This window comes from Heterodontus francisci, chromosome 18 (genome assembly GCF_036365525.1).
Source record: "Heterodontus francisci isolate sHetFra1 chromosome 18, sHetFra1.hap1, whole genome shotgun sequence".
NCBI lineage: Eukaryota > Metazoa > Chordata > Chondrichthyes > Heterodontiformes > Heterodontidae > Heterodontus > Heterodontus francisci.
Genome location: NC_090388.1, coordinates 85,892,916 through 85,916,448, shown reverse-complemented (window position 1 = coordinate 85,916,448; position 23,533 = coordinate 85,892,916). Strand labels below are relative to the sequence as shown.

General features: G+C 45.6%; 1 protein-coding gene across 2 annotated transcripts in view; it reads right to left on the bottom strand.

Moving 5' to 3' along the window:
* The window catches only part of LOC137379758 (uncharacterized), a 472,575-nt gene that overhangs the window by 354,513 nt on the left and 94,529 nt on the right, over positions 1-23,533 (bottom strand). For both annotated transcript variants that reach the window (XM_068051089.1, XM_068051090.1), the window contains 2 exons: positions 23,394-23,446; positions 3,141-3,274 (listed from right to left, as the gene is read on the bottom strand). In XM_068051089.1, coding sequence (XP_067907190.1) covers positions 3,141-3,274; positions 23,394-23,446 — 187 coding nt within the window. The remainder of the gene's footprint in view (positions 1-3,140; positions 3,275-23,393; positions 23,447-23,533) is intronic.

Below are 23,533 nucleotides of genomic sequence, written 5' to 3'. Positions count from 1 at the left end.
TGCCTCTACCACCTCTTCAGGCAGTGTGTTCCAGATTCCAGCCACACTCTGGGTGAAAAAATTTTCCTCAAATCTCCTCTAAACCTCCTGTCCCTTACCTTAAATATAAGCCCCCTGGTTATTGACCCCTCCACTGAAGGAAAAGGTTTCTTCCTATCTAATCTATCAATGCACCTCATAATTTTGTCTACCTCAATGATGTCCCCCCTCAGCCTTCTCTGCTGTAAGGAAAACAACCCTAGCCTTTTCAAGCTCTTCATAGCTGAAATGCTCCAGCCCAGGCAACATCCTGGTGAATCCCCTCTGCACCCTCTCCAGTGCAATCATATCCTTCCTATAGTGTGGTGACCAGAACTGTACACAATACTCCAGCTGTGGCCTAACTCGCGTTTTATACAGCTCCACCATAACCTCCCTGCTCTTATATTCTATGCCTCGGCTATTAAAGGCAATTATCCCGTATGCCTTCCTAACCACCTTATCTACCTGTGCTGCTGCCTTCAGTGATCTATGGACAAGTACACAAAGGTCCCTCTGACCCTCTGTACTTCCTAGGGTCCTACCATCCATTGTATATTCCCTTGCTTTGTTAGCCCTCCCAAATGCATTACCTCACACTTCTCAGGATTAAATTCCATTTGCCACTGCTCCGCCCATCTTACCAGCCCATCTATATCATCCTGTAATCTAAGGCTTTCTTCCTCACTATTTATGACACCACCAATTTTCGTGTCATCTGCAAACTTACTGATCATACCTCCTATATTCACGTCTAAATCATTAATGTACACTACAAACAGCAAGGGTCCCAGCACCGATCCCTGCGTTACACTACTGGTCACAGGCTTCCACTCGCAAAAACAACCCTCGACCATTACCCTCTGCCTCCTGCCACTAAACCAATTTTGGATCCAATTTGCCAAATTACCCTGGATCCCATGGGCTCTTACCTTCTTAACCAATCTCCCATGTGGGACCTTATCAAAAGCCTTACTGAAGTACATGTAGACTACATCAACTGCTTTACCCTCATCTACACATCTCGTCGCCTCCTCGAAAAATTCAATCAAGTTAATTAGACACGATCTCCCCCTGACAAAGTCATGCTGACTATTGCTGATTAATCGCTGCCTCTCCAAGTGGACATTAATCCTGTCCCACAGAATTTTTTCCAATAGTTTCCCTACCACTGATGTTAGACTCACCGGCTTATAAATACCTGGTTCATCCTTGCTACCCTTCTTGAATAATGGTACCACATTCGCTGTCCTCCAGTCCTCTGGTACCTCTCCTGTGGCCAGAGAGGATTTCAAAATTTGTGTCAGAGTCCCTGCTATCTCCCCCCTTGCCTCACATAACAGGCTGGGGATTTATCCATTTTTAAGCCTGTCAAAACAGCTAATACTTCCTCCCTTTCGATACTAATATGTTCAAGTATATCACAATCCCCCTCCCTGATCTCTGCACCTACATTGTCCTTCTCCATAGTGAACACTGATGAAAAGTAATCATTTAAAACCTCACCTATGTCCTCCGGCTCCACACAAAGATTGCCACTTTGGTCCCTAATGGGCCCTATTCTTTCCCTGGTTATCCTCTTGCCTTTATTTTCCTTGATCTTGCTCGCCAGTGTTTTTTCATTCCCCTCTTCGCTCTCCTAATTACTTTTTTAAGTACCCCCCTACACTTTCTATCCTCCTCTAGGGCCTCCGCTGTTTTCAGCGTTCTGAATCTGCCGTAAGCCTCCTTTTTTCCCCTGATCCAATCCTCTATATCCCTTGACATCCAGGGTTCCCTGGACTTGTTTGTCCTACCCTTCACCTTAACAGGAACATGTTGGCCCTGAACTCTCACTATTTCCTCTTTGAATGACTCCCACTGGTCTGATGTAGACTTTCCCACAAGTAGCTCCCAGTCCACTTTGGCCAGATCCTGTTTTATCAGACTGAAGTCGGCCTTGCTCCAATTCAGTACCTTTATTTCCGGTCTGTCTTTGTCCTTTTCCATAACTACCTTAAATCTTACAGAGTTATGGTCACTATCCCCGAAATGCTCCCCCACTGACACTTCTATCACTTGTCCAGCTTCATTCCCTAGGATTAGGTCCAGTACTGGCCCTTCTCTTGTAGGACTTTCTACGTACTGGCTCAAAAAGTTCTCCTGTATGCATTTTAAGAATTCCGCCCCCTTTAATCCTCTCTCCCAGTATTTTGTGCACTTTGGTATTCCGCTCTGATATTTCCTCCTGGTTCCCGCACCCCTGCTAATTTAGTTTGAACTGTTTCCAATAGCACTAGTAAATTGCCCTGCAAGGAAATTTGTCCCAGCTCTATTCAGGTGTAATTTGTACGGCCTGTACAGGTCCCAGCTCCTCAAGAACTGGTCTCAGTGTCCCAGGAATCTAAAGCCCTCCTTCTGGCACTAACTTTCCAGCAACACATTCATCTGCACTATCCTCCTATTTCTATGCTCACTGGCGTGTAGCACTGGGAGTAATCTGGAGATTACTACTTATGAGGTTCTGCTTGCTGTGTGTGTTTGTATGGGATGTGAGGTTCTCCACCTGTGTGAGTCTGTGTGGGATGTGAGAGATTCCACCTACTCGGATATCCATGGGATGCGTAGGCTACTATCTGAACAGTATGTCTGGAGAGTTCTATCTTGTGAAGCAGACACTAGTTTCCTTTATTTTATCAAGTTCCTCACATTACGGGGTTGACTTGCAGGAGTTCATGTCACTGGTGCCGCTTGACTTCCTGTAATTCACACAATTTCTTCCGGTGCAAAGTCTACACAGGAAGTTTCGGTAGGCTATTCAACTATGAGATGCAGACCAGCCATCCTTCATGTGACATCCTCACAGACTTATGTGTCCTTTCCAACAGAACAGTGATCAGGCATGCAAAGTCAAGCTACTTTTTCTCCATTCTTTTCCAGAGACATTGAGGCCAAAAGTTGTGTCTCTTCAGTCACACTCTCTGACCTCAGTTAACACAGCATTGACTGGGGCTCAACCTTGACAGCTCTGGCCTATCAGGCTGAGGTCAACATAGGACATTCACCAATTGATCCATCAGGCATGTTGTTATTAATAGTTTTCATGGGTGTTACACTTAATAGACAGACAGCAGAGACTCTACCTGAACAGAAGAGCATTCACTTCTGCATGGACCATGGAACGGGATTTGGCGATTGTGCGGCTACTATTTCGTCCACAGCGAGGAAAATTTCCGTATGTTGCTTTTTTAATATAGCCATTGTAGCCAGCCCCAATCTGCAGAAAAGTAACAGATTAACAGCATGTATAGCAATAACATTTGACAGCAACTGAATCCAACCCACTGCAATTAAGGACTGCCAGTAGATATACTGTCCTGGCAGAGGATGTTTCTGTCCTTCTGCTATACCGGTCAGTCTTCTGTGTAGTTGCAGCTGTCAGACAGAGAATATGGTCACTTCCATTCTGAAGAAGGGTCAATGACCTGAAACGTTAACTCTGCTTTTCTCTCCACAGATGCTGCCAGACCTGCTGAGTGTTTCCAGCATTTCTTGTTTTTATTTATGGTCACTTCCTAACCTGTCTTGTCTTCATGTTGTTCTCGCTATCTCTCTCCTTGTTTTTTTTTCTTTTGATTCTATCTCTGTCTGTTTCTTCTTTTATTATAGCTTGGTGTAGTGGAGAAATAGGTTACCAAAAGTTGCAGGCTGCATTTTGGACTAGGGGCTGCATGGAAAGTCTGGCCTGCAGTCCTCAGCAGCTTACTTTCCATCCCTCCCTCAAGGTTCTCCCACTCTTTTGCTCCATTAATGTATTGTAAACACTGTACAGGTCTCTCAGCCATTTCTATCACCTTATACCCTCATATCAGTAGCCAGAATGCACCACCTCTTTAAGAGGTCCTGCCTGCTTATAAATGTCATCAGAAATGCTGATTTCCCACCCAATTTTGGATGAGCTGAGGTTTACTGAGGCTGAAGAATGGGAGGCCAGCCAGGAATGCATTGGAATCATCAGGCTGGATTTTACCGGGATGGCTGAGGTCCTGTTGCCAGGGCCAAAAGTGGGAGGTGACTCAGCTTAGGCAGGCAGCAGAACCCGGAGAGGCATATAATACATACCACAAAAGGCGGGGGACCTAGTACTGAGTCCTATGGAATCTCACTGGAAACATCCTTCCAGTCACAAAAACACCAGTCAATAATTACCCATTATTTCCTGCCACTGAGCCAATTTTGTATCCAGCATGTTATATTCCCCTGGACCCCAAGAGCTTTTATTTTTTTAACCAGTCTGCCGTGTGGGACCTTGTCAAAAGCCTTGCTAAAATCCATGTCGACCACATCAACTGCACTACCCTAAAAATATTCAATCAAGTTGGTCAGTCACAATCTTCCCTTAACAAGACCATGCTGACTGTCCTTGATTACTTCATGCCTTTCGAAATGACAGTTTATTCTGTCTCTCAGTACTGATTCCAATAATTTCCCCACTGCCAAGGTGAGGCTTATTGGTTTCAAAAATCAGAAAATGCTGGAAATACTCAGCAAGTCTGGTAGCATCTGTGGAGACAGAAGCAGAGTTAATGTTTCAGGTCTGTGACCTTTCATCAGAACTGGCAAAGGTTAGGAATGTAATAGGTTTTAAGCAAGTGAAGCAGGGATTTGGGGGTGGGGGAAGAGAACAAAAGGGAAGTTGTGTGATAGGGCAGAGGGCAGGAGAGATTAAATGACAAGGAAGTCATGGGGCAAAGGCAAAGGAAGTGTGCTAATGGTGTGGTGAAGGACAAAGCATTAGTGCAGAGAGTGTTAATGACAGTATAATGAACAGCTCTGTTCAAAAGCACAAACATGAAAAACCAAGTTCAAGGCATTGTCAAAAAAATGTTAAAACAAAATAAAATAATAATAAAAAAGGGCCAGTATGCTCTGAAATTATTAGGCCACAGCTGGAGTACTGTGTACAGTTCTGGTGGCCACACTATAGGAAGGATGTGATTGCACTGGAGAGGGTGCAGAGGAGATTCACCAGGATGTTGCCTGGGCTGGAGTATCTCAGTTATGAAGAGCGACTGGATAGGCTAGGGTTGTTTTCCTTAGAACAGAGAAGGCTGAGGGGGGACCTGATTGAGGTATACAAAATTATGAAGGGCATAGATAGGATAGATAGGAAGAAGCATTTTCTCTGAGCAGAGGGGTCAATAACCAGGGGGCATAGATTTAAGGTAAGGGGCAAAAGGTTTAGAGGGGATTTGAGGAAAAAGTTTTTCACCCAGAGGGTGGTTGGAATCTGGAACACACTGCTTGAAGGGGTGGTAGAGGCAGGAACACTCACAACATTTAAGAAGTATTTAGATGAACACTTGAATGCCACAACATACAAGGCTGTGGCTAAATGCTGGAAAATGGGATTAAAATGGTTAGGTGCTTGATGGCCAGCCTGGACACGATGGGCCGAAGGGCTTTTTTCTGTGCTGTAAAACTCTATGACTGTAACTCAATGTTCAGTCTGGAAGGCTGCAGAGTGCCTAATCGGAAGATGAGATGCTGTTCCTTGAGCTTGCGTTGATGTTCACTGGAACACTGCAGCAGGCCCAGGATAGAGATGTGGGCATGGGAGCAGGGTGGTGAATTGCAATGGCAAGCAACCGGAAGCTTGGGGTCATGCACTGAGTGGAGGTGTTCTGCAAAGTGGTCACCTAATCTGTGTTTCATCTCCCCAATGCAGAGGAGACCGCACTGTGAGCAGTGAATATAGCATACTAAATTGAAAGAAGTACAAATTAATCAAATAGTAATTTGGTAGGAGAGAACTTGAATATTGCTGAAAATAGAGACATGTTGTCGAAGCTTTTCGTCTTGCACTCGTCAGGACAATATGCAAGAATAACCAATGTAAGCGAAAACAACAACTTATACTGCATAAGAAGAGAGTGCTCATGGGCTGGCAAGTGAGCTCTGATTGGTAGAGGCATTGCTATGGAGAATGCACCAGTTTACAGTGACAGACAGTTAACTGCCAAGCTTTGTTTGAAATTTAAACAGGGCAGCTTGACTGACTGGTCAAAGCATTGCCCTGAGGAATGAACCAGAGAATGGCTGTCATTTATTTTGTTCAGCTGAAACAGGCACAATGTGTGTACAGGTTCTTTCTGTCTGCAAAGAACAGGGCCCTTTTTTAAAAATTCATTCAAGGGATGTGGGCGTCACTGGCTATGCCAGCATTTATTGCCCATCCCTAATTGCCCTTGAGAAGGTGGTGGTGACCTGCCTTCTTAAACCGCTGCAGTCCATGTGAGGTAGGTACACCCACAGTGCTGTTAGGAAGGGAGTTCCAGGATTTTGACCCAGCGACAGTGAAGGAACGGCGATATAGTTCCAAGTCAGGATGGTGTGTGACTTGGAGGGGAACTTGCAGGTGGTGATGTTCCCATGCATCTGCTGCTCTTGTCCTTCGAGGTGGTACAGGTCGCGGGTTTGGAAGGTGCTGTCGAAGGAGTCTTGGTGCATTGCTGCAGTGCATCTTGTAGATGGTACACACTGCTGCCACTGTGCGTTGGTGGTGGAGGGAGTGAATGTTTGTGGATGGAGTGAATGTCAAGGGAAGATGGTTAGATTCTCTCTTGTAGGAGATGTCATTGCCTGGCACTTGGGTGGCGCAAATGTTACTTGCCACTTATCAGCCCAAGCCTGGACATTGTCCAGGTCTTGCTGCATTTCTACACAGACTGCTTCAGTATTTGAGTCGTCGCGAATGGTGCTGAACATTGTGCAATCATCAGCGAACATCCCCACTTCTGACCTTATGATTGAAGGAAGGTCATTAATGAAGCAGCTGAAGATGGTTGGGCCTAGGATACTACCCTGAGGAACTGCTGCAGTGATGTCCTGGAGCTCAAATGATTGACCTCCAACAACCACAACCATCTTCCTTTGTGCTAGGTATGACTCCAGCCAGCGGAGGGTTTTCCCCCTGATTCCCATTGATCTCAGTTTTGCTAGGGCTCCTTGATGTAATACTCGGTCAAATGCTGCCTTGATGTCAAGGGCAGTCACTCTCACCTCACCTCTGGAGTTCAGCTCTTTTGCCCATGTTTGAACCAAGGCTGTAATGAGGTCAGGTGCTGAGTGGCCCTGTCAGAAGCCAAACTGCGTATCACTGAGCATGTTATTGCTAAGCAAGTGCTGCTTGATGGCACTGTTGATGACACCTTTCATCACTTTGCTGATAATTGAGAGTAGGCTGATGGGATGGTAATTGGCCGGGTTGGACTTGTCCTGCTTTTTGTGTACAGGACATACCTGGGCAACTTTCCACATTGCCGGGTAGATGCCAGTGTTGTAGCTGTACTGGAACAGCTTGGCAAGGGATGCGGCAGGTTCTGGAGCACAGGTCGCCTCATTATAGGAAGGATGTGGAAGCTTTAGAGAGATTGCAGAGGAGATTTACCAGGATGCTGCCTGGACTGGAGGGCATGTCTTACGAAGAAAGGTTGAGGGAGCCAGGGTTTTCTCATTGGAGCGAAGAAGGATGAGAGGTGACTTGATAGAGGGGTACAAGATGATGAGAGGCATAGATAGAGTGGATAGACAGAGACTTTTTCCCAGGGCGGAAAGGGCTATCACCAGGGGGCATAATTTTAAGGTGATTGGAGGAAGGTTTAGGGGAGATGTCAGAGGTAGGTTCTTTACACAGAGAATGGTGGGTGTGTGGAATGCACTGCTCGCGGTGGTAATAGAAGCAGATACATTAGGGACATTTAAGCGACTCTTGGATAGGTACATGGATGATAGTAGAATGAAGGGTATGTAGGTAGTTTGATCTTAGAGTAGGTTAAAGGGTCGGCACAACATCGTGGGCCGAAGGGCCTGTACTGTGCTGTACTGTTCTATGTTCTATGTACTATGTACTATTGCCGGAATATTGCCAGGACCCATAGCCTTTGCAGTATCCAGTGCCTTCAGTTGTTTCTTGATATCACATGGAGTGAATCGAATTGGCTGAAGTCTGGCATCTGTAATACTGGGGACTTCAGGAGGGGGCCGAGATGGATCATCAACTCGGCAATTCTGGCTGAAGATTGTTGCAAATGCTTCAGCCTTATCTTTCGCACTGATGTGCTGGGCTCCCCCATCTTTGAGGATGGGGATATTTGTGGAGCCACCTCCTCCAGTTAGTTGTTAAATTGTCCACCACCATTCATGGCTGGATGTGGCAGAACTGCAGAGCTTCGATCTGATCCGTTGGTTATGGAATCGCTTAGCTCTGTTTATGCAGTTTGGCATGCAAGTAGTCCTGGGTTGTAGCTTCACCAGGTTGACACCTCATTTTGAGGTATGCCTGGTGCTGTTCCTGGCATGCCCTCCTCCACTCTTCATTGAACCAGGGTTGGTCTCCTGGCTTGATGGTAATGGTAGAGTGGGGGATATGCCGGGCCATGAGGTTACAGATTGTGGTTGAGTACAATTCTGCTGCTGCTGATGGCCCACAGCGCCTCATGGATGCCCAGTTTTGCATTGCAAGATCTGTTCTAAATCTATCCCATTTAGCATGGTGATAGTGCCACACAACACGATGGACGGTATCCTCAATGTGAAGGTGGGACTTCGTCTCCACAAGGACTGTGTGGTGGAGCGATTAAAATTGGTGATCAGTAAGAGACCAGAATGGGAGGACTGCAGATATCTCAGAGGGCTGGAAAAAGTTTCAGAGATGGGAGAGGCGAGGCCATGGAGGGATTTGAAAACAAGGACGAGAACTTTAAAATTGAGGCGTTGCTTGACGGAGAGCCAATGTAGGCCGGGGTGACCGGGGTGACCGGGGTGACCGGGGTGACCGGGGTGACCGGGGTGACTGGGGTGACCGGGGTGACTGGGGTGACCGGGGTGACTGGGGTGACCGGGGTGAACTGGACTTGGTGTAAGTAAGCATAGTTTCTGATGAGCTTAAGTTTATGGAGGGTGGAAGATGGGGCGGGAGTGGGTGCGGCTGGCGGGGGGGGCGGGTTGTGAGTGCCTGGAGTGGGTTGGAATAGTGAAATCTACAGGTAACGAAAGCATAGATGCGGGTTTCAGCAGCAGATAGGCTGATGCAGGAGTGGAGACGAGTGATATTACGGAGGTGGAAGTAGGCGTTCCTAATGACGGGCAGGATATGAGGTCAAAAGCTCAGCTCAGAGTTAAATAGGACACCGAGGTTGCCAAAAGTCTGGGTGGACTCATACTGCCTTAGTCGCTGGTGCAATGGCACGGCCATTTTCAGGTGGTGAACCTGACTTCCTGATTAGCAGGCTTTCCAATTGCTCTTTACCAGAGCAAATCAGTTAAGAACCCTCCTCCAGGATTGCTGACCAATTAGGAAGAGTGTCCAGGATGATGGTCAGAAGAAGCGGGTGTAGAGAATGTGGATTCAATGCTGGAAATGGTTCAATAACCTCCTGAGTTCAAGCAAGGTGACAGCCCTGCAATTCTTAGCCATCAATCTCTCACCTCCTTAGCAATCTTCAGCACAGATATCCTCTGGGGCACACAATCTGCAGCCATACAGAAGAATATCTCCCCAGGCTCCTCCTTAACTCTCCATCTCTACAGACAGCACTGATACTCACCCGCAACATGCTGACCTAGAGTCCCCCATTCCATCAGTGACCCCCCCTCAAATGTGTTACCTTCTTCTTACATAGAAACATAGAAAATAGGAGCAGGAGTCGGCCATTAGGCCCTTAGAGCCTGCTTCACCATTCATTATGATCAAGGCTGATCATCCAACTCAGTAACCTGTTCCCTCTTTCACCCCATACCCTTTGATCCCTTTAGACCCAAGAGCTATATCTAACATACAATGTTTTGGCCTCAACTGCTTTCTGTGGTAGCGAATTCCACAGGCTCACCACTCTCTGGGTGAAGAAATCTTTCCTCATCTGAGTCCTGAAAGGTTTATCCCGTATCCTTAGACTATGACCCCTGGTTCTGGACTCCCCCACCATTGGGAACATCCTTCCTGCATCTACCCTGTCAAGTCCTGTTAGAATTTTATAGGTTTCTATGAGATCTCCCCTCACTCTTCTGAACTCCAGTGTATATAATCCTAACCGACTCAATCTCTCCTCATACGTCAGACCCGCCATCCCAGGAATCAGTCTGGTAAACTTTCGCTGCACTCTCTCTACAGCAAGAACATCCTTCCTCAGATAAGGAGACCAAAACTGCACACAATATTCCAGGTGTGGCCTCACCAAGACCCTGTACAATTGCAGCAAGACATCCCTGCTCCTGTACTCGAATCCTCTCGCTATGAAGGCCAACATACCATTTGCCTTTTTTACTGCCTGTTGGACCTTCAGCGACTGGTGTACGAGAACACCCAGGTCTTGCTGCATATTCCCCTCTCTCAGTTTATAGCCGATCAGATAATAATCTGCCTTCCTGTTTTTGCTCCCAAAGTGGATAACCTCACATTATACTGCATCTGCCATGCATTAGCCCACTCACTCAACTTGGCCAAATCACCCTGAAGCCTCTCTGCATCCTCCTCACAACTCACTCTTCAACTCAGTTTTGTGTCATCTGAAAATTTGGAAATATTACATTTAGTTCCCTCATCTAAATCATTAATATATATTGTGAATAGCTAGGGTCCTAGCACTGATCCCTGTGGTCCCCCACTAGTCGCTGCCTGCCATTCGGAAAAAGACCCATTTATCCCGACACTTTGTTTCCTGTCCGCCAACCAATTTTCTATCCATCGCAATACACTACCCCCAATCCCATGCGCTTTAATTTTACATGCTAATCTCTTATGTGGGACTTTGTCGAAAGCCTTCTGAAAGTCCAAATAAACCACATCCACTGGCTCCCCCTCATCAACTCTACTATCCTCGAAGAATTCTCGTAGATTTGTCAAGCATGATTTCCCTTTCGTAAATCCATGCTGACTCTGCCTGATTCTACCACTGTTCTCCAAGTGCTCTGCTATAAAATCTTTGATAATGGACTCTAGAATTTTCCCCACTACCGACGTCAGGCTGATTGGTCTATAATTCCCTGCTTTCTCTCTACCTCCCTTTTTAAATAGTGGGGTTACATTAGCTACCCTCTAATCTGTAGGAACTGTTCCAGAGTCTATAGAATCTTGTAAGATGCCCACCAATGCATCCACTATTTCTAGGGCCACTTCCTTAAGTACTCTGGGATGCAGACCATCAGGCTCTGGGTATTTCTCGGCCTTCAATCCCATCAATATCCCCAACACCATTTCTCTACTAAAACTGATTTCTTTCAGTTCCTCTCTCTCTCTAAGCCCTGTGTTCCCCAACATTTCTGGCATGATATTTGTGTCCTCCTTTGTGAAGACAGAACCAAAGTATGTGTTTAGTTGGTCAGCCATTTCTTTTTTTTTAAGAGAGATACAGCACTGAAACAGGCCCTTCGTCCCACCGAATCTGCGCCGACCATCAACCACCCATTTATACTAATCCTACATTAATCCCATATTCCCTACCACATCCCCACTTTCCCACCATTCTTCTACCACCTATCTACACTAGGGGCAATTTACAATGACCAATTTACCTATCAACCTGCAAGTCTTTGGCTGTGGGAGGAAACCGGAGCACCTGGAGGAAACCCAAGCAGACACAGGGAGAACTTGCAAACTCCACACAGGCAGTACCCAGAATTGAACCCGGGTCACTGGAGCTGTGAGGCTGCGGTGCCAACCACTGCGGCACTGTGTCGCCCATATAATTCCCATAATAAATTCTCCTGTTTCTGACTGTAAGGGACCTACATTTGTCTTCACCAATCTTTTTCGACATACCTATAGAAACTTTTACAGTCAGTTTTTATGTTCCCCACAAGCTTGCTCTCGTACTCTATTTTCCCCTCCTTGAGCAAACACTTTACTCCTCGAGTCCTATTTCTGCTTTTCTCATTACAGGAGAAGAGAGTCCACAACTACCAGCAGAGGTGGAAAAGGGGATGTGGAATTTTATCCTTGGTCATGCTGATGGCAGTGGGGGAGGAAGACCTGGAAATCGTCAGGGTGGCAGCATTACTGGCTGTTACTGATGGAGATATGTGGGTGGCCCAGAGGCCTGGTATCAGCATTCGTTATCACACTGCCATTTGACACTGAACTGCTACTCATGTTGAATTGTTGAAAGCAATATATTACCTCTCATACTGTGCACTATTGGGCCTTTTTTCGCCTCATTGCAAACAAACAAATGGCTTTCTTCACACGCAGGTGCATTGATGGAGCCAGCACAGGAGAATAGGGAGGAGCCTGCGTAGTCCTCAGAGGAGGAACATCACTCTAAGGAAGTACTGTCACATGACTCATGCAAACCTCCACTGTTAAGATAGACACACTTCAGGGAGTCTAGTGTCAGATGGAAAGTGTGGCACTGAGTGCTGCTGGAGGGCACAGTGTGTGAAGAAGGGAGTTTGGTAAGTGAGTAAATTTCAAATGTTAATCTCTCTCAAGTCTAGTTTTTGTTTTGTTTACATTGAGCAATTAACTGAAATTACTGTTTAAGTTAAGAGGCAAGTTAGGTTTCTTACAGTTTTAAACAGGGGTATACAAGCTCTCTGAGAGTAGCTGTAGCTAGTTAATTAGGTAGCTAGCATAAACTGGTTTCTGAGCTCCAGCAGAACTCTAGTAAAGCATCATTGTTTTCAGAGAGTATAAATTCACAGGACTCTCAGTGCTGCTTGTCTCTACTGAATGCTGCTTGAATGCACAGAGTGTGAAGAAGGGAGTTTGGTAAGTGAGGGAGTTTGGTAAGGAGGGGAGCTATAAAATAATTAAGAGAATATAAACTTAATTGAATTAACACAATAAAGATGGCGGGACAGGTGATGTGTTACGACTGCAGTATGTGGGAGCTCCTGGATGCCATGGCAATCCATGGCAACCACGTCTGTAGTAAGTGTCTGCAGCTTGAGGAGCTTCGGCTCAGAGTCATTGAGCTGGAGGCCGAGCTGCAGACATTGCGATGCATCAGGGAGGGGGAAAGTTACCTGGACACTTTGTTCCAGAAGGCAGTCACACCCCTCATGATAGGATCATCTGTGTTGGTCAGGGACAGGAGGGTGTGACTGCGAGTCAGGCAGGTAAGGGGATCAAGAAGGTGGGAGTGGAGGGGCCTCAGCCCTTGTAATTGAGCAACATGTATGAGGTTCTTGCGGCTTGAATGGACAAGAGCGAGGGCTGTAATGTGGATGAGCTGACTGACCATGGCATCATTGTACAGGAGGCCGTGCAAGTGGGGGGAGAAAAGGGGAAAGTAGTGGTACTAGGAGACAGTATGGCAAGGGGGATTGACATGTTCTCTGCAGCAAAGAGCGAGAGTCTAGAAGCCTGTGTTGCCTGCCCAGTGCCAAGGTTTGGGACATCTGCTCAGGGCTGGAGAGGAACTTACAGTGGGAGGAAGAGGATCAAGTCGTCGGGGTCAATGTAGGTACCAACGACATAGGCAGGACAGGGAAAGAAATTCTGCATAGTCAGTATGAGGAACTAGGCACCAAATTAAGAAGAAGAACCTCAAAGGTAATAATCTCTGGACTATTACCTGATTTACATGCAAATTGGAGTAGGGCAAATAAGATTAGAGAAATCACAGAATCGTTACATTGCAGAAGGAGGCCATTCGGCCCATCTTGTCTGCACTGGCTCGGTGAAAGAGCAACTCCCTCAGTTCTATTCCCTGCCTTCTCCCTGTAACCTTGCGCATTCTTCCTTTTCATATAACAGTCTAATTCCCTTGTGAATGCTTCAATTGAACCAACCTCCACCAAGTTCTCAGGCAGCGCATTCCAGACCTTAACCACTCGCTGCGTGAAAATGTTTTTGCTCATATCATTTTTGCTTCTCTTACCAAATACTTTAAATCTGTGCCCTCTCGTTCTCGATCCTTTCACGGGTGGGAACAGTTTCTGTCTACCCACTCTGCCCAGACCCCTCATGATTTTGAATACCTCTATCAAATCACCTCTCAGCCTTCTCTTCTCCAAGGAAACAGTCCTAACTTCTCCATAACTGAAATTCCTCATCCCTGGAACCATTCTTGTGAATCTTTTCTGTACTCTCTCCAATGCTCTCACGTCTTTCTTAACGTGTGGCGCCCAGAACTCTCCATGTTCTTCCTATCAAAATGAATCACTTCACATTTCTCTGCATTGAACTTCATCTGCCACCTGTCTGCCCATTCCACCAACTTGTCTATGTCCTTTTGAAGTTCTACACTATCCTCCTCACAGCTCACAATACTTCCAAGTTTCAAATCATCTGCAAATTTTGAAATTGTGCCCTGTACACTAAGGTCTAGATCAATAATCTATATCAGGAAAAGCAACAGTCCCAACATTGAACCCTGGGGAACTCCACTACAAACCTTCTTCCAGCCCAAAAAACATCCATTAACCACTACTCTTTGTTTCCTGTCACTCAATTTTGTATCCATGTTGCTACCATCTTCTTTATTCCATGAGCTACAAGTTTGCTGACAAGTCTGTTGTGTGGCACTGTATCAAACACCTTTGGAAAGTCCATGTACACCACATCAACGGCATTGCCCTCATCAACCCTCTCTATTACCTCCTCAAAAAACTCCAGCACGTTAGTTGAACATGATTTTCCCTAAGAAATCCATGCTGGCTTTCCTTAATTAACTTGCATTCGTCCATGTGACTATTGATTTTGTCCCAAAATTTTTCCACCACCGAAGTTAAATTGACTGGCCTGTAGTTGCTGGGCTTAGCTTTACACCCCTTTTTGAACGAAGGTGTAACTTTTGCAATTCGCCAGTCCTCTGGCACCACACCCGAGTCTAAGAAAGACTGAAAGATTATGGCCAGTACCTTTGCGATTTCCACCCTCACTTCCCTCAGTATCCTTGGATGCATTCATCCAGCCCTGGTGCTTTATTCACTTTAAGTACAGACAGACCATCTAACACTTCCTCTTTCTCAATTTTAAACCCCTCTAATGTCTGACTTAGTTCCTCTTTCGATTGCCTGGGCTGCATCGTTTTCCTTGGTAAAGGCAGAAGCAAAGTATTCATTTAATACCTCCGCTGTGCCCTCTGCCTCCATGTGTAAATCCCCTTTCTAGTCCCTCACTGGCCCCACCCCTCTTTTTACCACCCTTTTACTATTTATATGCCTATAGAAAACTTCGGGATTTCCTTTAATGCTAGCTGCCAGTCTCTTTTCATGCTCTCTCTTTGCTTCTCTTATTTGCTTTTTCACTTCCCCTCTGGACCTTCTATATTCTCAATAGTATTTTCTCCCTGGCATCTGTCATAAGCAAACTTTTTCTTCTTTATCTCAATCTCTACCTCAGTTGTCATCCAGGGAGCTCTAGATTTGTTTGCCCTACTTTTCCGCTTCGAGGGAACATAACTTGACCGTGCCGAACTATCTCTTCTTTGAAGGTAGCCCATCGTTCATCTACCGGTTTTCCTGCCAGCTTTTGACTCCTATTTATTCACCCCAGCTCCATTCTTACCAGATTGAAGTTGGCCTTCCCCCAGTTAATTATTCTTACCCTGGATTGCTCTTTGTCCTTTTCCATAGTCAGCCTAAACCTTATGATATAATGATCACTATCCCCTAAATGCTCTCCTACTGATACCTGATCCATTTGGCCCACCTCATTCCCAAAAACCAGGCCTAGCCTTTCTCATTGGACTAGCAACATACTGTTGCCGTAAATTTTCCTGAACACACTCTAGGAACTCTTGCCTCTCACTGCCCTTTACACTGCTATTATCCCAGTATATGTTTGAATAATTAAAGTCCCCCATTATAATTACCCAATAATCTTTGCACCTCTGTGTAATTTCCTTGCAAATTTGTTCCTCCACGTCCTTCCCACTAGCTGGTGGCCGATAGACAACACCGAGCAATGTAACTGCACCTTTTTTATTCCTTAGCTCTAGCCAAATTGATTCTGTCCTTGACCCCTCTGGGACATCCTTTTTCTCCAGCACTGCAATGCTCTCCTTAATCTGTACTGCCACCCCTCCCCTCTTTTACCTTTCCTATCATTCCTGCATGTGTGGCTCAAAGACTGGTGTGGTAAAAGTGGGTTCCAGGGCACTGGCACTAGTTTTGGGAAAACTTGGGGGCTGTACAGTTGGGACGGTCTACACCTGAACCTAGCAAGTCGCATAACGCGGAAAGTAGAAAGGGTTTTAAACTAAAAAGTGGGGGCAAGGGATCAAATTTGGGAAGATGTGGTAGATCAAAGAGACAAGGCAAGAGAGAAAGGTATTAATTTGGGAAAAGATAAACAGATCATGACAGGAAGGGACAGTAAGTACAAATCTAAGAGTAAATTAGCAGATAAGGCTAGAGGTTACAAAAATAATAAAAGGACAAAACTAAAGGCTCTGTATCTGAATGCATGTAGCATTTGAAACAAAATAGATGAACTGATAGCGCAAGTAGAAATAAATAAGTACGATCTGATAGCCATCACAGAGACATGTCTGCAGGATGACATAGATTGGGACCTGAATATTCAAGGACACATGACATTTAGGAAGGACTGGAAACTAGGAAAAGGTGGAGGGGTGGCTCTGTTAACTAATGATGGTATTAGCACAATAGAGAGGGATGACCTAAATTCAGGAGACCAGGATGTGAAAGCGGTTTGGGTCGAAATGAGAAATGTTAAAGGCAAGAAATCACTCGTGGGAGTGGTGTATAAGTCCCCTAACAATAACCACATGGTAGGATGGGGTATAAAGGAAGAAATAATGGGTGCTTGTCAGAAAAGTACGGCGATAATCATGGGGGATTTTAATCTACATATAGATTGGAAAAATCAGATGGGCAAAGGTAACCTAGATGATGAGTTCATTGAATTTTTGTGGGATAGTTTCTTAGAACAACATATTCTGGAGCCAACCAGAGAGTAGGCTATACTACACCTGGTATTGTGCAATGAGATAGGATTAATTAATGATCTCAGAGTGAAAGCTCCCCTGGGCAGCAGAGATCATAATATGATTGAATTTTACATTCAATTTGAGGGAAAGAAGAGTGGATCTAAGACTAGTATTTTAAACTTAAATAAAGGCAATTATGAAGGCATGAAAGCAAAAGTGAACTGGCAAAGTATATTAAGACAAGGTCAAAAGAGATGCAGTGGCAGACATTTAAGGGGATATTTCAGAATACACAGAATAGATACATTCCAACGAGAGAGAAAAACTCCAAGGGGAGGACCCACCATCCGTGGTTAACTAAAAAAGTACAAGATTGTATCAAACTTCACGATAAAGCATATAATTGCGCAAAGATGGGTGACAGGTCAGAGATTGGACAGAATATAAAAAGCAGCAAATAACAACTAAAAGATGAATAAGGAGGGAAAAATTAGAATATGAGAGAAATCTGGCTAGAAATATAAAGACAAATAGTAAGAGTTTCTATAGATATTTTAAAAAGGAAAGAGTTAACAAAGTGAGCATTGGCCCTATAAAAAGTGAGTCTGGGGAATTAATAAGGGAAAATATGGAGATGGCAGATGAATTGAACAGGTATTTTGCATCGGTCTTCATCATAGAGGATACAAGTAACATCTCAGAAATAGCTGTAAATCAGGAAATGGAAGGGAGGGAGAAATTTAAGAAAATTACAATCACCTGGGAAGTGGTACTGAGCAAATTGTTGGAGCTGCAGGCTGACAAGTCCCCGGGTCCTGATGGACTTCATCCTAGGGTCTTAAAAGAAGTGGCTAGCGAGATAGTTGATGCGTTGATTTTTATTTTCCAAAATTCCCTCGATTCGGGGAAGGTTCTATTAGATTGGAAAATAGCGAATGTAACTCCTTTATTCAAAAAGGGGGGAGATAGAAAGCAAGAAACGACAGGCCAGTTAGCTTAACATCTGTCATAGGGAAAATGTTAGAAGCTATTACAACAGCAGCGCACTTAGAAAAATGTAAGGTAATCAGGCAAAGTCAACCTGGTTTTGTGAAAGGGAAATCATGTTTAACAAATGTATTGGAGTTTTTGAAGAAGAAACATCTGCTGTGGATAAAGGGGAACTGGTGGATGTACTGTACTTAGATTTCCAGAAGGAAATCTAAGGTGCCACATCAAAGGTTATTGCGAAAAATAAAAGCTCATGGTGTAGGGGGTAACATATAGGCATGGGTAGAAGATTGGCCAGCTGGCAAGATGTAACAAGTGGTGTGCTATAGGGATCAGTGCTGGGTCCTCAACTTCTTACAATTTATATAAATTACTTGGATGAGGGGACCGAAGGTATGGTTGCTAAATTTGTTGCTGACACAAAGATAGACAGGAAAGTAAGTTGTGGTGAAGACATAAGGAGGCTACAAAAGGATAGAGATAGGTTAACTGAGTGGGAAAAGATCTGACAAATGGAGGATAATGTGGGAAAATGTGAAATTTTCCATTTTGGCAGGAAGAATAAAAAAGAAGCATATTATCTAAATGGTGACAGATTGCAGAACTCTGAGATGCAGAGGGATCTGGGTGTCCTCGTGCATGAATCACAAAAGGTTAGTATGCAGGTACAGCAAGTAATTAGGAAAGCTAATAGAATGTTATCATTTATTGCGAGGAGAACTGAATACAAAAGTAGGGAGGTTATGCTTCAGCTATGCAGGGCATTGGTGAGACCACATCTGGAGTACTGTGAACAGTATTGGTCTCCTAATTTAAGGAAGGATGTAAATGCGTTGGAAGCAGTTCAGAGAAGGTTTACCAGACTAATACCTGGAATGGGTGGGTTGTCTTATGAGGAAAGGTTGGGCAGGCTAGGTTTGTATCTGCTTGAGTTTAAAACAGTAAGAGGTGACTTGATTGAAATATAAGATTCTGAGGAGTCGTGACGGGGTGCATGTGGAAAGGATGTTTCCCCTTGTGGGAGAATCTAGAACTAGGGGTCACTGTTTAAAAATCAGGGGTCACCCATTTAAGACAGAGATGAGGAGAAAAGTTTTCTCTCAGAGGGTTGTGGTGCTTTGGAATTCTCTTCCTCAAAAAGCAGTGGAAGCAGTCTTTGAATATTTTTAAGGTACAGGTAGATAGATTCTTGATAAGTAAGAGGGTTAAAGGTTATTGGGGGTAGGTAGGAATGTGGAGTTAAGGTTACAATCAGATTATTGAATGGCGGAGCAGGCTTGAGGGGCCGAGTGGCCTACTCCTGCTCCTAATTTGTATTTTCGTGTGGCACAAGGCGAGGAACACTTCACATGTAAGCAGAAACAGGCGCTGAAGGCAGGGACAGGTGTGGAGAATCCCCATCGAAGACCTGAGGACACCTCCAACTAATTTCAACTCAACACAGATGTTGAGCCTCAGGGGGGGGTTCACACACCAAACAGGTACTTGAGGAGCAGCAAAGGGAAATATGTGAGCACCAGTTCAGAATTTCCAGAAACGGTGTGTACCTTTGCACAGAAGATGGAGGAATCCATCTCAACCATGATTGCCGTGATGTCTCATGCATTTGAGCTCATGACCACCTCCACTGAAAGAGTGGCCAACCTTATGGAGGCAGGCCAAAGAGTGGATTCTGGCTCACAACAATGGCCTGCACACTATGGTGGTGAATTTGCAAAGCATTGATCAAACAGTTGCCTTGATGGTTGATCACTACATTCAAATGCAGCCAAGTGCTCTCCTACTCTTGGTTAGCAAGGAAGTGTAGGTGGGCCCTGAGAGAGAAGAGAGTGGCAGGGATGAGGGTAATGGAGACTCTCCTCTAGGAAACCCCATGGCATGGCCCATGCCCTCAGCCCCTCTGACAGAGTGGCGCACACTGCCTCCTACCCCCATGACGAAGTCTGCCCTTGCACAGATGCAGGTAAGGCAGTCTTTGGTGGGACCCTCAAGAGCTCCACAATCCACAGGATGTCCACCACGGGTATCTCATGTGTCAGAGCAGGGAAACAAGCAGCCTGCCTCTAGCTCTGTTGAAACCAAAGGGGTAGCACCATGCAGAAGTAAGAGAAAGAGGGCGCAGGAGTCGCTCGGGTGCCTATTCCAATATTAGTGTCATGTGAGTGATGTTTATTTCAATGAAGGCATATATTTTTGTGCCCTGGTAAGTGTCATGGAGTTGTTTATGTTCCATTCCACATTGACGATAGGTAGGCGGATGTAGGTGAGTGGTATAACAACGTAAGGCTCTTTGCTGTGAGTACAGTTTGGTGGGGAGGGGTGATGGGTGTGCCTATCCTTGCTGCCACTGGGGTCAGGATGGCTCGTGTAATGCTGAACGCATTGTACTCAGCTGAAGCATGCCGAGATGAGGGCATTGCAGGCTTTACAGGCATGCAGGTCTATGGCAGGAGTCTTCGGTGGAACACCTGGATGTTCCTGCTCTGCCCACCCCTCCTCCTCTTCGTACTTCTCCTCCCAGGACACCGGGTGCTCCCCACCTTCCTCTGGTGCCAGATCCAGTCCTCTCTGCAGTCCCAGGTTGTACAGGGTGCAGCACACCACTACTATCTGGGAGGCCCTTGCCAGACCATATTGAAGTTCAAGGCACCAGAACCACATTTTGAGCAAGTCAATGGCTTGCTTTATTGTGGCCTTGGTGGCAAGATGGCTGTGGTTGTACATCTCCTATGCCTCTGTACTGGGGTCCGTCATTGCGGTCATCAGCCAAGACTTGAGTGGGTAACCCTTGTCCCCACAGCCAGCCATGAGACTGTCTGGTGGAGAGAAGGGCTGCAGAAACTGAGGCTGCCAAAGGATGAATTCATCATGGCAGCTCCCTGGATACTTGGCACAAATTTAAGTTATCCTTTTGTGGTGGTCACATACCAGATGCACATTGAAGGAGTGGAATCCCTTCCAATTGACAAAGAGACTTGGCTGTTCTGATGGGTGTAGTCCATCACACCCTGGACCTGTTGAAAACCTGCCAGGGATGTAAAACCGACAGCCCTCTGTCGTGTGAACCTCTCGCAAAGAATGCTGCCATAAGCTAGCTGATGCTGTTGTCGGCTGCAGAATGTGATATCCTACAGATGTCAGTGGTTGAGCCCTGGAATGAACTGAATGCAGAAAAATTGAGGGCTATGGTCACCTTGACAGCCATGGGCTTCCATGAGGGTGCTAAGATCTGCAACTACCTGACACGAGAGCTACAGACTTCAGAGGCACTGCTGCTCAGAGAGGTTGAGGTAGCTGACCCTTGGCCTACAGACCGTGTGCTGAGGGTATTGCCTTCGTCAATATGCAGCTCTTTGTCCATCCCTTTGTTCATGGAGGGGGTGCAACGAAGATTCAGCAGACTGATTCCTGGGATGGTGGGATTGTCCTACGAGGAGAGATTGAGGAGACTGGACCTGTATTCTCTCGAGTTTAGAAGAATGAGAGGTGATCTCATTGAAGCAAAAATATTCTTATAGGGCTCGACAAGGTTGATACAGTTGATACTGGCTGGGGGTGGGGGGGGGGTGGTGGTGAGGGGGGAGTTGGGGGTCTAGGGTTTAGAACCAGTGGACACAGTCTCAGAATAACAGGTAGGCCATTTAGGATTGAAATAAGGAGGAATTTCTTCACTCAGAGGGTGGTGAATCTGTGAAATTCCCACCCCAGAGGGTGGTGGAGTCTCATTCATTGAGTATGCTCAAGACAGAGATCAATAGATTTCCAGATATTAAAGATATCAAGGGATGTGGAGATAGTGCAGGAAAATGGTGTTGAGTTAAAAGATCAGCCATGATCGAGTTAAATGGTGCAGCAGGCTCGAGGGGCCGAAAGGCCTACTCCTGCTCCTATTTCCTATGTTCCTTCTGCTCTGCCCAGCTACATGTGGCTATGTTGCATGCTGCAGTTTGTTGCTCTACCTCGAGCTGCTGTTCCTGCTGTTGTGGCTACTGAGCTGGAGGACACTGCACCTCTTCCTCCACCCTACTTCATTATATGTGGACCCCATGTTCCTATAAGCTCACAGGTCAATAGCCCCTTAGAGGTCTCCTAGTCAAAGTTGCTGGTAGAGATTGAAGACAATGGCTTCAGTCTGCCAAAAAATTAATTGGAAGAAATCTCAGCTCTTTGAGTACTAGATGTTGGACAAGCAGCGCGACAAATCAGAGGCAATGGAGGGGTCATGAGAGGTGGTGGTGACGAAGAACTGGGTATCGTCAGTGTACAGGTGGGATTTGGCAATGTATCTTTGAATGATGTTGGCAATGGGCAGTGTATAGATAGATGAAAAATAGAAGGGGGCCTAGGGTAGATCCGTGGGGGGCTCCAGAGGTAATAATACGGGAAAGGATGAAAAGCCATTGTAGGTAATTCTTTGCTTGCAGCTGTTAGATCGGAATGGAACCAGGCCAGAGTAGTCAAACTCAGCTGTATAATGGAGGAGAGTAGTTGGGGAAGGTTGGTGTGGTCAACCATGTGAATAGCTACAGACAGGTCAAGAAGGATGAGGAGGGATAGTTTACCATGGTTACAGTCAGATGTAATTGCTAACTCTGATAAGGGCTGTTTCAGTGCTGTGACAGGAGCGGAAACCTGATTGGAGAGGTTCAAACATTGTGTCAAGGGAAAGATCAGCATGAATTTAAGAGATGACAACGAATTCACGGGCTTTGGAGAGGGCACGGAGGTTGGCGATGGAACAAAAATTTACAAAGACAGAGGGTCAAAGGTGGGTTTCTTTGAGAGGGGAGTGATGATGGCAGATTTAAAAGGAGGGGAACAGTATTTGAAGAGGAGTAGTTTACAATATCAGCCAGCAAGGGGTGGTCAGCAGCTTAGTGGAAGTAGGGTCATAAAGTCATAAACCATCCAAATCCATGGATTGGTCTGCCCTTCAACTTGGGCCTTTCATGAGTCAGGTTTTAGACAGGGGGGGTGGGGGGAGGGTGGGAGCACGACAGCACCCTGGCTCCATTTTTCATGTTTTACAATACAGTATGGGAGCTTATGGTATCTTATGCCTCAGAATAAAGTGCAGTGTGTCAGCACTACATTTCAAGAGATACTGTTTTGAGTTGGTGAACATTTACTCCCTTCAGTGTGTACAAGATGCACTGCAGCAACTCACCAAGGCTTCTTCAACAGCATCTTTCAAACTAGCAATGTAGAAGGACAAGGGGAGCAGGTGCATGGGAACACCACCACTTCCAAGTTCCCTTCCAAGTCACACACCACCCTGGCTTGGAAATATATCGTTCCTTCATTGCTGCTGGGTCAGATTCCTGGAACTCACTCCCTAACAGCACTGTGCGTGTACCTACATCACACGACTGTAGTGGTTCAAGAAGGCAGCTCATCACCACCTTTCCAAGGGCAATTAGGAATGAGCAACAAATGCTGGTCTTGCCAGCAACATCCACATCCTGTGAATGAATTTTAAAAAATTCTAAATATGCAGCTTTCACTTACGATATGCTGTCTCTCGTTGTAGATTATTGCTCCAACACCACGATCTGGATCATCTAAATCAGAAATGAGAAACTTAGAAACACACTGATATATTCTTGGATTCTTTTCCACTTCTTTATTTTAGATTGTTTCTTGTCACT